The sequence below is a fragment of the Dysidea avara genome, chromosome 6, assembly GCF_963678975.1.
Source record: "Dysidea avara chromosome 6, odDysAvar1.4, whole genome shotgun sequence".
Lineage (NCBI taxonomy): Eukaryota > Metazoa > Porifera > Demospongiae > Dictyoceratida > Dysideidae > Dysidea > Dysidea avara.
Window position 1 is genome coordinate 18,065,442 of NC_089277.1, and position 14,336 is coordinate 18,079,777.

General features: G+C 37.4%; 1 protein-coding gene across 2 annotated transcripts in view; it reads left to right on the plus strand.

Annotated features, from left to right (window-relative positions):
- The window catches only part of LOC136257411 (U4/U6.U5 tri-snRNP-associated protein 1-like), a 43,547-nt gene extending 38,359 nt beyond the window's left edge, over positions 1-5,188 (plus strand). For both annotated transcript variants that reach the window (XM_066050604.1, XM_066050605.1), the window contains exons 26-32: positions 164-242; positions 296-374; positions 692-727; positions 779-917; positions 1,002-1,091; positions 3,731-3,840; positions 5,069-5,188. In XM_066050604.1, coding sequence (XP_065906676.1) covers positions 164-242; positions 296-374; positions 692-727; positions 779-917; positions 1,002-1,091; positions 3,731-3,840; positions 5,069-5,093 — 558 coding nt within the window. In that variant the 3' untranslated portion in view covers positions 5,094-5,188. The remainder of the gene's footprint in view (positions 1-163; positions 243-295; positions 375-691; positions 728-778; positions 918-1,001; positions 1,092-3,730; positions 3,841-5,068) is intronic.
- Positions 5,189-14,336: the final 9,148 nt, after the last annotated feature.

Here is a 14,336-nt window from a genome sequence, read left to right on the forward strand (position 1 = left end):
GTCAGATAACCAAGAGTCTATTGTTTTACATATTACATGACTGTTATGCGATAATTTGGTATATATATTGTGCATCGCTATTACTAGTACAAGTACTTGTATGTTGTGATAATCAAGATTCAAGATATCCCGGTATCCATTGTGTATTCACTTCACTTCTTAGGAACAAGATCTCTATCAAGAACCAGAGCCTGTTTTGGCTGGAGGTGTTACTGTGGCATTACAAATGGCTGGCAGAAAAGGTAGCTAGTGTTTGATTATATCAGCCATATTGTTTAGCTAATGGTGGTTGTAGGATTTTTAATGAGTGAAGAAGATAGGAAAAAGCAAAAAGAGCAGTCACGCACTATTGTGAAGGGTGATAGACCTAAAGCGTAAGTGTTTTTCAATTATAAACTTGACCGTTGTCTTTGCTAATTAACCAGTTGTGTGCAGTTTTTCTTTGCTCTTACAGACCACACAAAGTTGACCTTATTTTCCATTATCTTGCTATTGTCTTCAGATAACCACTGTCAAAAAATCTACCGACTTTTCCCTATATGCATTAAAAGCTTGTCTTTGGCTGCAAAGGTTTTTCTGTATATACTACAATACTTAACATATCCAACATTGTTTTACTAACTCTGGTAGTACTGATGTAGCTACAGAAATGAAATTTTAACGTTCATGTGGTTAATTTTTTTTCTTGTAGTGTTTACAGAGAAGATAAGGATAGAGACAGAGACTGGTATGTTGGCTGTCTGTGTTGTTCATTCATTGTGTGTGGTTTACTGTATAGGAAGGACAGAGAAAGAGATCCAAGAGATCATAGAGACAATTACCGCAGTATCACTACTTTTGCAGAGAAGAAGGATTATCGTCCTGATGTCAAAGTGGAGTATGTTGATGACTTTGGTAGAATGTTAGACCCCAAAGAGGTACACTTTCACTCACACACACGCACACGCTAATATATATATATATATATACTTTTTTTTAAATTTACACTCTTGTGTTGTTAGGCTTTCAGACACATGTCGCACAAATTTCATGGCAAAGGATCAGGTCGGAAGAAAACTGAGAAGCGTGTGAAGAAATTACAAGAGGAATTTGTAAGTTCATGTGTATACGTATGTTTAACTAGGTACAAACCTTATTGAATTATGGCATTTCTAAATTCTGTACAAAGATCCATCAAACTACAATGTAGGCTTAGCCATAGATAATATACAGTACAGTATGTATGTTAGGGATCATGGTGGTTTGGGATTTCTTGCCCAAAATTATCACCCAAAAACAGCCTTACCTTATCTTTATAACAGCTTGGCAGTATTGGTTAGGCATAAGTCACATAAACATCTTCAGAGCAACATTAAACCCTTCTAACAAATTTCTATAAATTTTCTAAGAATTTTCTTTTGATAACTGATGCCTCCAGCCAAGCATAACTTGACATATGCATAAGGTGGTGCTAAACCAATTAAGTCCAGCCACACAAAACAATTTACTTCAACCCATGCGCTTAATGAGCCATTTTAGGGTGGCCCAAAACTTTGCTAGTGTACAACTTAATCTATGCTTTAAAAGCTGCTGTGATAGCCTGTGATGCTTTAGGTTGGCATACAAAGTTCGTGAAATCACACGCCTTCATTTTTCACCTATATAACTCTGAAGTTTTCAAACCGATTTTAAAATACGTAACTTGGCCAATGAACAACCTAGCACTAAGTCACTTCTGGTTCTCATCTTGTAGAACAATTCTACGCTTTCCTTTCACTGTTAACAACATCGAAAATAGTGGAAAGGCACACCTGTGGACTACAACGATGGTTAACAACTCCGTCAAGCCTGACTCACAAAAGTTCAAAACTTACTATTGTAGAGTAACACTTACCTGATGCCTATACTGAATTTTGATGGTCTGTGGTGCATAATTTTGAAGTTATTTAGTAAGAAAGGAGATAGTTTGCTAGTCAGGGCATGGTCGTAAAACAGTAATCAGATGATGGCAGCTGGTGCCATTCACCAGAGTTGTGACAAGCTAATAGTTTTAAAATGTGAATAGCATTAGTCATATCAACAACAGTAGCTGGGCAGTCTGACAGAGCTTGTCCCCATTGGTCCACTGTGACGCTTTGCTGTGGTCTATGGATTTCTACGTTTGTTCGCGCATTATTGCAAGCATGCTGTCCAATTAACTTTGTACGGCTGTCCTTAATCGGTTCAGTGCCACCATAAGGTTATGGGTTTGATTTCTTCTCCGTTCGATGTTGCTCTGTCTAGATACATGCCTTTTCATTAACCGCAGTATGTACAATACACACATCATGGACTTACCTTTATCCTCCTTTGTGTCCCAGTTCTTTTCGCTGAAAACACAAGGTGTCGATTTGTGGTAGCACCATACGGCTTATGGGCGGAACATAGCTGAAAATGAAACGCAATGCACTTAACTATTCAGTAATTGATTGTTGGGGCACGTTCAGGCATGAAATAAATTTTATGGTCATACCTGGCGCCATTCTTTCTTTTGTGCTGGTTCAGTAGCCATAATTATGTTAGGGAAAAGTTAACAAACAAGTAGAACAAAATAATTTAAAATTTTGCTGGATTATGGCAAGAGAATAGCTTAAAGTAGTGAAACAAGAAAGGCTAGACTGTCTAGTGTCTCAAATTCAGTCATGGTTTATAGACTGAATTACAGGGTTAAAACTAAATGTCCATTAGTACAGTATATCTGCAGATGTAGCAGGGGCGTAGGGAGGGGGGGTTCCGGAGGGTTCAGGGACCCCCCTGTAAAAAAAATCAGACTCAGGTTTCTGGGTTTACAGCAGGACTCCGCACCATTTAGTACATGCAGTGCATCAAAATGAGTAAGTAATAGTGTATGGCACAGCACAACAATTGATAAAGAAAGGATTTACTGGGCCCTCTTGGAAACTTTTTGAAAAGATCGATATACTCTAATAGAGCAGTCCGGTAAATACTCTAATAGAACAGTCACCTATACTCTAACTGTAATATCCATGTTAAAGGACTTCATTTGCGGAGTTTCTAAGACATTCTATTGAATGCAAAACTGAGCATGACCTTATACTTTGGTTAACACTTGGGCATGCAGAATGCCGGAATCCATGCTATGCATGTTTGTAGTTATAATGTTTTGTTTGTAGTTATAATGTTTTGTTTGTAGTTATAATGTTTTGTTTGTAGTTATAATGTTTTGTTTGTAGTTATAATGTTTTGATTGTAAGTCATTCTATTTGTATCAGTCAATTCATGGTTCCAATCCTATACTTTAGTGGAGCAATTATCTATATGTGTCTCTAAGCTTATAGTTCTGTGTTATGCTGTCTGTTTCCATGCACGTGGTATTATAGCTTTACCTAGTACTACTTGAGCTTCACTCCAGGGGCACTTATATGCATTATAATTAATGTACTCCAGCTTTTTTGCATAAAATATAGTAATTTGCTGAGTTCTGATTTATTAAAATATGGAAAGTCTCTCAGCGGCTGGGGGCTGTGCCCCCAGACCCCCTGCTTCTGGTAACTCAATACTGTTGTTGGAACCCCTCTTCAAAAAAACCTGGCTACGCCCCTGTATAGACTTGTTTCACTACTTTTTTCTTTTGATCCCTAATTAAAATATCGTTCTACTTGTATTATACACTAATTTTCAGAGGTGAAGCTTCACTACAGTAAGATTTGTATGTATTTTCTATTTCATGTATTTCTGTACACTTGTATAGAATCTCCAGAGTACCAGTGCTACCAGTGGTCTCAACTCAATACTTCAGGAAAAGCAAAAGGCCAACAAGGCAGCTTATCTAGTGCTTAGCGGAGCTCAAGCATTGCTAACGTAAGTGTTGCTATATGGTGTAACTCTCAACTTGCACTAAAATTTCAAATGTATGAACGTTTAGTTAAGAGCCTTACACCACTGGAGTTAGTGGGCACAATGTCCATGATAATATGACTTGCTTTGAATTATATACACTTGTGATAATTGTCTCATATGTTCAGGCCTGTGGTACCACAAACTACATCCCATCACATATCAAGTCATATCTTAGTACCCAACTGGAATAACTGCAATAAAAAAGGCTGAATGATATTGTTGTTTTAGCAATATACCATAGAAGGATCAATGTTGCAACATTTTATCATTAACTATCATATATTTACCTAACTATCGTAACTACAATGTTTCCAGAAGAAAGACCCAATGCCAGTTAGGTACTACTGTTAAACATAGCGAATAACTTACCACAATTGAAGTACATGCTCTTTGAATGCCAGTACAGTAGGCCCTCAGTTATCCGTACCCTTGTTTACCTGAAATTGGAAATGACTGCTTTGTTAGAGTATTTTGAGTACAAGTGTATGTTCTATTAGAGTATTTCAACAGAGCTCTGTATATAAATGTACGGGCTTCAGTTATCCGAGCAATTCGCTTATCTGAACACTTTCACCATTGCCTGAAACACATGGGGTTCGGATAACCGAAGGTCCGTTGTATAAAACTTGCGACATAGCACCACAAATGCGTGGTATATTGCTCATGTTGTGTTCATGGTGCAACCTATCCTATGTACTGGACCATAGCTACTGGCACTCCTTAGAGCATGTGCTTTTATGTTTAACAGTAGTAGCTAACTGGTAGGAAGGTCTTCCTGCTACTTATATGCTGTTCTTGAGCTCTCCATATTTTGGAAACAACAATTCTGCTGTTTCCACCATTCTGCTAAATCTCCTTTCCCATCATTGGCTAAGAATCCTTGTAACAGCTTAAGCCCACCTACCTATTACCGCTGCAGAAAAGTGTGAACATCACACAACATACAGTATATAGGTTAGGTATTAGTTGTCAAAGTTTACAAAAGAAAGCAAATTTTGTATGTCCCCCATGGATACCTGGTTTTGACAAGCCTGGTCAAAATACAATCCTTCAAGATGATCACTGTATGTACATTTGTGTGAAAAATGAGTAGATACTTTATATAATGATATACTTTATATAATGATATCTACTACTGCATTAATGTCACCTAGAAGAGTGCTGTATTATCTGTTGTTTGATTGTATAGGAGTGAAGACATTGCCAAGCGATGACAGCCACAATGATATCACTGACGATTGCACAACATACAATATTTTATTACCAATGTACGTATCCACCATAATAATTAATAAATTCTGTTCACATACTCACCTGGCAGCAAAATCTTATATAGCTAATGTGAAGTTTGAACCATACAACAGACACATGGGGATGCCATCCAGGGGGTCTGGGAGCATGCCCCCAGTCAGGTCTTAATTACTATGAGATTTGCTATGTTTACTGAGTTAGCACAGGTAAACTATGTAACTTTTAAACATGAATGTTCTATTAGGGTAATTGACTGCTCTATTACAGTATTTCTATCTGAACTTTTGTAATTCATTGTAAAACTGCCTGAATATCAGTTTCTGACCTCAGCCTATGGATTGTGGAATTCCTTACCTTTTTAGATATAGCTAGCTACATATCAATTACACAGAAAGCGTAGAACTATTAATAAGTATTAATTAATATGCTGTATTGAGGTTTGCATGTTAAATTCAAATAATAAATTTAAAATGTAGATATTGCTGGGGGAGAATGTGTTTGCTAGTCAGGACTGTCACAGGTGTAAACTCTAATTATAAATGGCCTGAAATTATTGAGATGGGAAATACTGTCACAGACTCTGGTGGTATAAAGTTCCATTGCAACAGTAACAACAAAACTTGTTTCTTCAGATAAATCAACCCTTTTAGTGATTAGATTAAAGTTGCAAGTTTGAATCATACAACATGCAGACACAAGGAAGCTATTTGCAGGTCTTGAACACGCTATGTTTACTGTGTTGGCACAGTAACCTTTAAATGTGACGGTTCTATTGGGGTAATTGACTGCTCTATTAAAGTTACTTTGCAAATCATTGTAAAATTGACTGAATATAACTTGACCAGTTTCTGGAAACCTCTGAACCCCGGGCCCTAGATCCGCCCCTGTTTAGTTGTCCCCTCCTTCCTTATAATAAAATACTACTGTATGTAGAAGCTACAAATGCAATTATTGTATTTCAATGAAAAGGTAGAAAATTTAAAGCAATGGGAATAAGCTAATCTCATGGCTAAAATTACAATTGTTTTAGGAGTATATAGCTATGGCTTAAATTTGAAATAATCATTCTAGAACATCCAAATGATTTATAAACTACAAGTAACCACTGAAATGTACTTCTTGACCTACCATACACTGCTAGCTATCTCACCATTGTGTCAAACCAGTGGCAGATCCAGAGGGGGGCACTTGTCCTCCCCCCCCCCCCCCCCTCTGCAAAAACATAATTCTATACAACTATGTATGTGATTCTGACAATTTATAGTTTAGGTTCATAACTGTCACTGATTCCTACGTGCAGCTCTTGATCAATGCACACCACTTAGAAAGTATCATCATTATGGTAGTGCATAAAATTACTCTACATCAAAAATTTCAATACAGCTTCTGGGGGACTGCACCCTCCAGACCCCCTGCTTTATTTAGCTACCAGGTCATGTTGCACCCCACTTGTCAACTCTGGATGTGCTCCTTGTTTATGTAGCATTACTACCTGATGATCTTGTACTTTCTTTCAGCATCAAAGAACTGACAATGCAATTATGCTTATTTTAATAAAGTTCAGTCAAATTGTTTCCAAATCATCAGAATAAAGGAAAACTAATATTTCCTGTGGAGGACATGCTCCCAGATCCCTAGTCAGAACATGCCTCAGTCACTGTACTAATTGTTTGCATTCCTGTATCATCATTAACGTCCTATAATACTTTATGGCAGCCAGTTGAATCATGACATACACGATATGCAGAACACATTATTAATAGCAACATTCTTAAATAACTCTTAGGATAATTAAATATTCAGACATACACATATAAATAAACTGATGCTGCTGTCATTTGTACAGTAAAAGACGATTAACAAATTATTTCAAGTTACTTCAGATGCATGCAGAACACGAAATTTAACTTGTTATATATGACACAATTGATTTCACTGGAAACACGTGCACTCAATTGCTAATTTTTTATGACAATTGTGAGTATATATATGCATAATACTAAGGAAGCTCCAAGAATTTTGGTGATGGATTTTATTACATGCACACCTTAATTTTAGGGGGTCTGGGGGCATGCTTTTCCCGGGAAATTTTGAGATTGAATCTGGTACCACCAAACAATCTTTAAAGCTGACATTTTAAACACTTAATTACTAGGAATTGATTAATATAGGCTGCTTATGCTTGCTTCTGTTGGCACAGTAACAGGAACAGTCCAAACTGCCAAAGAGTTAAGAAGTGCAGTAGTGAAGCATACAACAAAATTATTGTTGATGCCAGGAAACATTTCAGGTCTTAAATACTATGAGACTATTATTGTAGGTAAGCTAAGTAAGGAGTCATCCATTATTTTCAGCCTTTACGCAAGAGTACGCTAGGGGGGGAGGGGGTTAAATCACATGTACGCTTATAAAATGATGAATAATCATCGTGTATATACTGTACATAGTATCAACATTTCTACAGTATGCTTTGTGAAGGAGGGAAGGGGTTAGAAAAAAGAGTACTCTTTGTACGCTTGCATAAAGACTGAAAATTATGGATGGTCCCCAAGTAACTTTTTAAAAACATACAAATGTGACTGTTCTATTACAGTATTTTGATATGAATCTTTGATATCTTTGGCCTTTGCAAACCAATTCAGAAACCCCCTGGATCCGCCCCTCACATGCCAAACGCAAATCAACCCCACACATGTAAACTTCATGCTACTACTCCATATAAAAACATCAGTACTCCTTCTTTCCCCAACTTCAGTGATTGATTATGAGTCGGAAAAACAATAAAACATATTAATTTTTACTAACCAATATTACTAGACATATAACTTGATATAGCTGTACTGTAATCACGTGTATGTATGTAATTTAAATTTCCTTGGGATGTTATTCGCCCCCTGGGTGCATCGGCATGCTGTCTGCCCAGTAACAATAAATAAATAATTACATAGTTTGTAGAGAAGGTTTAATTACAACGGTTAATCAGTATCTGCACAATAGAGAGGCCACAGTGGAAATAAATCAGTTCCTGGTATATGGAGTGTACTGTTTTCTTCCACAGTGAAATTACCAGCATTGAATAACCTTCTGCCAGGAAATCTCTTTTGCAAGTTATTTTTAAAACTCTCCTCATAATGATATGCATCCCATGTATACACATTTAATACGAGGTTCATTACACCAACCATAAAGGTCAGTAGTCCTGGGGAATTTGAAATGAAAGTGGCAATCCCTTTAGCAGTCAATGATTTTACATCAAACACCACATGGACTAATCCACCATGAGCTGACACTGTCTCCATGAATGTGTCTGAGATCTTGGATAAGTACGAATCGACGCTAAGTTATTGCAAACTGATGGTGGATGCTGTTAAAATTGTTAGCTCCTTATTGTAAGTATGCACAGACAAAACCTTTAGCTCTTTCCAACTACTGATAACCTCTTTTATTAGGTTTGAGACGTGGACAGTAAAGCTGCTGCAATACTTGAGCACCGGAAAATGGTACAACAGTGACCACTGTACTTCACTACTTCTGCATGCGTTACATAAGCCAGCCTCAAACTGCAATGCTTGCAGACTAGAACATTTTTGAAACAAACTGATTAACTGCAGCTTGCGTGCAACATCATGTTAAACACAAACATCTGTAACTAAATGTGTTAACTTCACGTCACTGAGTACTTCCCACAGTCCGACATGATCTTTCATGCTTCTACTGGAAATACCTTTCAAGTTAAGTCCTCACAAATCAGGACAATAGTTAGCAATTGCACGGAGACCTTGCAGACTTGCCAAACGATCATAGTTATCTTGCAGGTTAAGATGGCGGAGGTTAGGGCAAGCAAGAGCTATTTGTTCCAGGTGCTTAGAGAGAACTGACCTAGTATTTGCAAAGTTAAACTCAGTGACACAATTTAGAGAATGAACCACCTTATTTGGTGCAGCCTCCTTATGCTGAAGAAAGTTAAGCAAAGCAAATGATACAGTGTCTGTTTACCATCACAACAATAACCCACTAATGTAAGGATATCCCAATCTATGCCCAGTATTCCAAAGCTACTAGCCTTCACAATCGGTACAATAATTGCTTGACAAAATTCAACCTGATACACTGGTAAGGAAGGGAAAAGACTTAGCGGTGTTGAGTAATTGTAATATAACTTGAAACAGGAAGTATAACCTATTAGTGGTATAAGTTAGACAACAAGTTGAACAAAAAACTTGTTTTTCAACCCTTTCAGTTGTAAGATTAAAGTTACATGGAATACAATGTTTCTTCATCCACTCCTCTACCCATGAAGTACACAATGAATGATGTTCTTCTGGTATATGTATTGTAAGTTCTTTTAACCCACCAATCTGAAGTAGAATAAGCCACCAATGTTCGACCACCATAGGTTCGGACGCGATTTTTCTTTAAACCCGTAAATAAAATTTCTGCTCTTGCTATGCCTTTGGAGAGGTCTAGGCCATAAACTCTTGCAAGCAAAATTTCAGACCTACAGCTTTCTTTGTCTAGCTGCAGGAGCTGCAAAAGTGACCTGTCCGAATGTTCTCAATTCCCGGACAAAAGTATGTATTATCGGTCGAGTGGCACTGCTCGTAATGCTTGAAGCTGATCAAGTCTTTCTGTGCTTGATATGAAAGAGCAACTCTTATACTCTCCAAATATATGCAGATATTTGGCTTAGTCCTTATTGGCTGTGAATTACAAAGCTCCAAAGTCACCTCTGTCGTGCAATCTTAAATTCGGTCACATGTGAAGCTCGTGCAAATCAAATTATTATTATTATTTATTGTTAATCAGCAGGACCCTCCAGGGGTATAATGCTGATGTGCAATTACATGTGTACAATTTCCATTAGTTACTTAACTATATAAGTATGTACAATTACGACAAGTTACTTAATTATATACATATGTACAATTACAATAATAAACTATAAAAATATATACAATTACGATAAGTTACTTAACTATATAGATAGAAGGGGCTAATTTTTGCTTAAATTCTTCAACACAGTCAGTCTCAATAATCTCATCATCTAATCTATTCCATTCTGGTACAGTTCTTGAGAGGAAGGAATATTTATATACATCAATTCTTGGTTGGTAAGGTACTAGTTTAAAGTTGTGTGAATGTCGGGTCCGTAATACAGTAGATTTAAACGGGAGATAACAGTTCGGTATAATTAATAAATCACGTAGTACTTTATATAGTAAAACTAGTCTAGCTGATTTGCGACGTTCTTGTAGTGTAGGCCATTGCAAGTTTTCAAGGATGTTAGTTATGCTGTCTCTATTATTTCGTCTCCATGGTTGACCTGTGACAAAACGAGCAGCTCTATGTTGGACCATCACTACTTGCAAATTGATTTATGTTAGTTTGGTGATATGGATCCCATATTGGGGAACAATACTTTAAAATAGGCAAGACAAATTGTTTATATGCTAGCTCACGTAGATGGCTAGGACAATGCTGAAGATTTCGTCGCAGAAAACCAACAGCTCTGTTTGCCTTATTGCAGATGTAATCTATATGTGGCTTCCATGAAAGTCTGTGATGTAACTTTACTCCAAGATACAAATGTTGTTCTGTAACTGCCAGTGAGGTGCCATTCATTACATACAAAAATAAACTTTTGCTATGGTGATTAGAAATTTGCATTATCTTACATTTGCTGATGTTAAAAGCCATTTGCCATTTATCTGCCCACTTTGACTGTATTGTCAAGTCTTGTTGGAGTGTTTGATGGTCTGTTGAACTGTGAATAACTTTGTATATTAAGCAATCATCTGCAAAGAGTTTTATTTGGCTACTAATACCCTCAGTTATATCATTAATGTACAGTAAGAACAAGGTAGGACCCAAAACTGAGCCTTGTGGTACTCCCGATGTGACTTTACAATAATTAGAAAAGGAACCATCTACGACAACTTGTTGGTAGCGATTGCTCAAGAAAGACTCTAGCCATTGTAAAATCTTGCCTCTAATGCCATAGAATTCAATTTTGCTTAGCAGTCTTTTATGTGGAACTTTATCAAATGCTTTGGACAGGTCTAGTATACCAACATCTACTTGGAGTTTATTATTCAATGCTTTTGCAAAGTCATCAGTAACAGTAAGCAACTGCGATTCACAGGAATGCCTTGATCTAAAGCCGAATTGACAGGGGACTAAGATATCATGAGCTTCTGAAAGCGATCTCATAAACCAATGAACAACTCTTAGCGAAATTAAATGTACAGATACATTGTGTAAAAAGCCCCTGATAGCCGCAGCCTTTTTACAATACGACTTCATGGTTGAAAGAAAATCGCTCCAATGGGATGCGATGACGAAGAAAATGAAAAAAAGAACGATGCACATTTGAATAAATAATTTAATTAATGCATTGTAAATGGGTGGGCGATGGAACAAACTACTCCAACAATTCGCCTGACTTTTCGTGTAGTAGTTACTCGTTATACATTATACAAAGGTTACATGCCCTTGGTTTCGAGGCAGAATCTTTTAGTAAGGCTGAGATTTCGCCATGCGGATTTTAAAAGAATGCGTAATCGATCCCTCATGTCGAAAATGACTCATAGTAGTGGTCGCGTGTTTATTATTTTGTGGGCGCGCGCTTTGTGTTTCTTGGCCTCGCGACTCACTACCGTGAGTCTTGATTCTGTATTCATTATCTACTCGGTAGTTTATTCAGTACTTATGTGCGAGCATCCAAATTGTGGCGTTGGAACATGAACTATTGCAAATGACTAAACATTTAAGATTATTGTACAGTGGAACCTCTCTTATCCAGGCGGTCTGGTACATATACTACTGTCTGTATCTCAGAAATATCCGTAACTAATAATAGCATGCTATTATGCTAAAGTGACTAATTTAACAACAAATTGTTATCGTCACATGCACAGTACAGTGTAGTCTCGTGCCCAGACCGCTTTTTTTCTTTTTGTGTGGGGGCGGAGAAAAAAAGGGTCTGGTGGATCTCCAATACATTTTTTGTGCAGCCGGATCTACAACTTTTGGGGATCGTTGATTAGTGGTGATGAATAGCAAAGGCTTGTTAACGAAGCAACAATAGGAAATACGGCGCGCGTAGCCAAGGATGTAACCTTGCCAAGCAAACGCGCGCCGTATTCCTATTGTTGCTTCGTTAACAGGCCTTTGCTATTCATCACCACTAATCAACGATCCCCAAAAGTTGTAGATCCGGCTGCACAAAAAATGTATTGGAGATCCACCAGACCCTTTTTTTCTCCGCCCCCACACAAAAAGAAAAAAAGCGGTCTGGGCACGAGACTAAGTACAGTGTAGGTGGCAAAAATAACTATCTGAACTTTTGCCAGCCTGCTAGTCCCCAACAGTTTTTTTTCCAGTCCACAGTACACACTGCAATTTCAAAGCCCTATGTATAATTATAGATAGTTAATCAAAATGATAGAAAGGCCATAATGGGAACAGATCAGTTCCATGATGAAATTCACACACACAGTGGTAGCCCTGAGTTATCATAAAAGTACCAACGGTGAACAGCTTTCTACTAGAAAATCTTCTCTCAAGATGTTTTCTCACATTATCTTTAGATTTGATTCCTCCATATATATTTTCATATATCAACTGCTGTGCATGGACTTTAAGGGTCAAAAGTCCAGTAGAATTCATAATGAGGTTGCTAACTCCTTCAACAGTGACTGAATTTACTGACAAGACAACATGCAGTAATCTACCATGAGTAGATACTGTCTCCATAAAGATGTCAGGGATATTAGTACTTCCTGACTTTATGTAAACTTGTTGCAATTGAGTTGTAAATACTGGTGAGATTAGTAGACAATTGTATGATAAACAAGACAAAATCATGAGCTTCTTGCAGCCATTTATAACCTCCTGTAAGAGATTAGAGTGCTGACCATCACCAACTAGCCAACAGTACTTCAGCATTGGAAAGTGAGACAATAACGACCACTTTATTTCACCTTCTTCACACACTTCACAATCGCCAGTGCATGAAGGTTCCAACTGTATTGCTTTCAATGTGGAGCATTCTTGAAACACACTGATCAATTTTTCCTCACAAACATCATTACAGTTATGGTACAAAGTACAAATATCTACAGCTAGATGAGTTAACTTCATTTGACTAACAATCTCCCACATTCTAACGTGATCTTCCATTTGCTCAATAGATATAAATAGTAAGCTCAGTCCACACAGATCACGACAGTGGCAGGCAATTGTTTGGAGACCTTGTAAACTTGATAAACAATCCATATTACCTTCCAGGCTAAGACGCTGAAGATTGGGACAAGCAATAGCAACTTGTTCCAAGTGCCCTGAATGAAGTGAACGAATATATGCAAAGTTAAACTCAGTGATACAATTCAAAGTATTGACCATTTTATTCAATACAATATTTCTGCGACGAAAAATTCTACACACACTGGGTGATCCAGTATCTGCTTTGTAAACTAGTTTACCATTACAAACGCCACTTGTTACTACTAAGAGATCCAAATCTAAGCCCAATATTCCTAAATCACTTGCTTTCACAAATGGTAGGTTAGCTGTTGCACCAATCTCCAACTGAAACTCTGGCAAAGATGAGATTAATCTTAGTGGTATGCTATAGCTGTAATAGTATTTGAAACAAGATGTATAATTTATCAGAGGTGTAAAATTCCAATCTAAAAATGACTCGATAAGACGTGTTTCATCATCAATCTCAAACATTTCAGTGATCAAATTCAAATTGTATGGAATAAAATTGTTTTTCATCCACTCTTGTATCCATGGTATACACAAGGAATGTTTTTGTTTCAGTACATGCACTGTGAGTTCCTTCAACCCACCAATCTGAAGCAATGGCTTGATATCAGCACTTAACTGAACTTCTAACTTCTCTAAGTGATCCATTTGCTGTACAGCAATTCTAAGCTCATTAAGGTCCACCTCATCTTCTGGTGGTAGACAAAGCTGTGTTACATTGCTACACAGTATCAACATTTGAAATAGCTTAGTTGGGGTCACGTGATCAGGGAACACTAATCGTTTGATGTAGTCTCCACAAGCCTTCAACACGTTCATTACAGAACGTTCCTCTCGACAATCATAAAGTGGCCAAACAAACTCACTCCACAATGATGGTGTTTCGCTCACAACTCGTAGTGTGCGTGAAACGCATCGCAGCTTTGCTTTGTCGC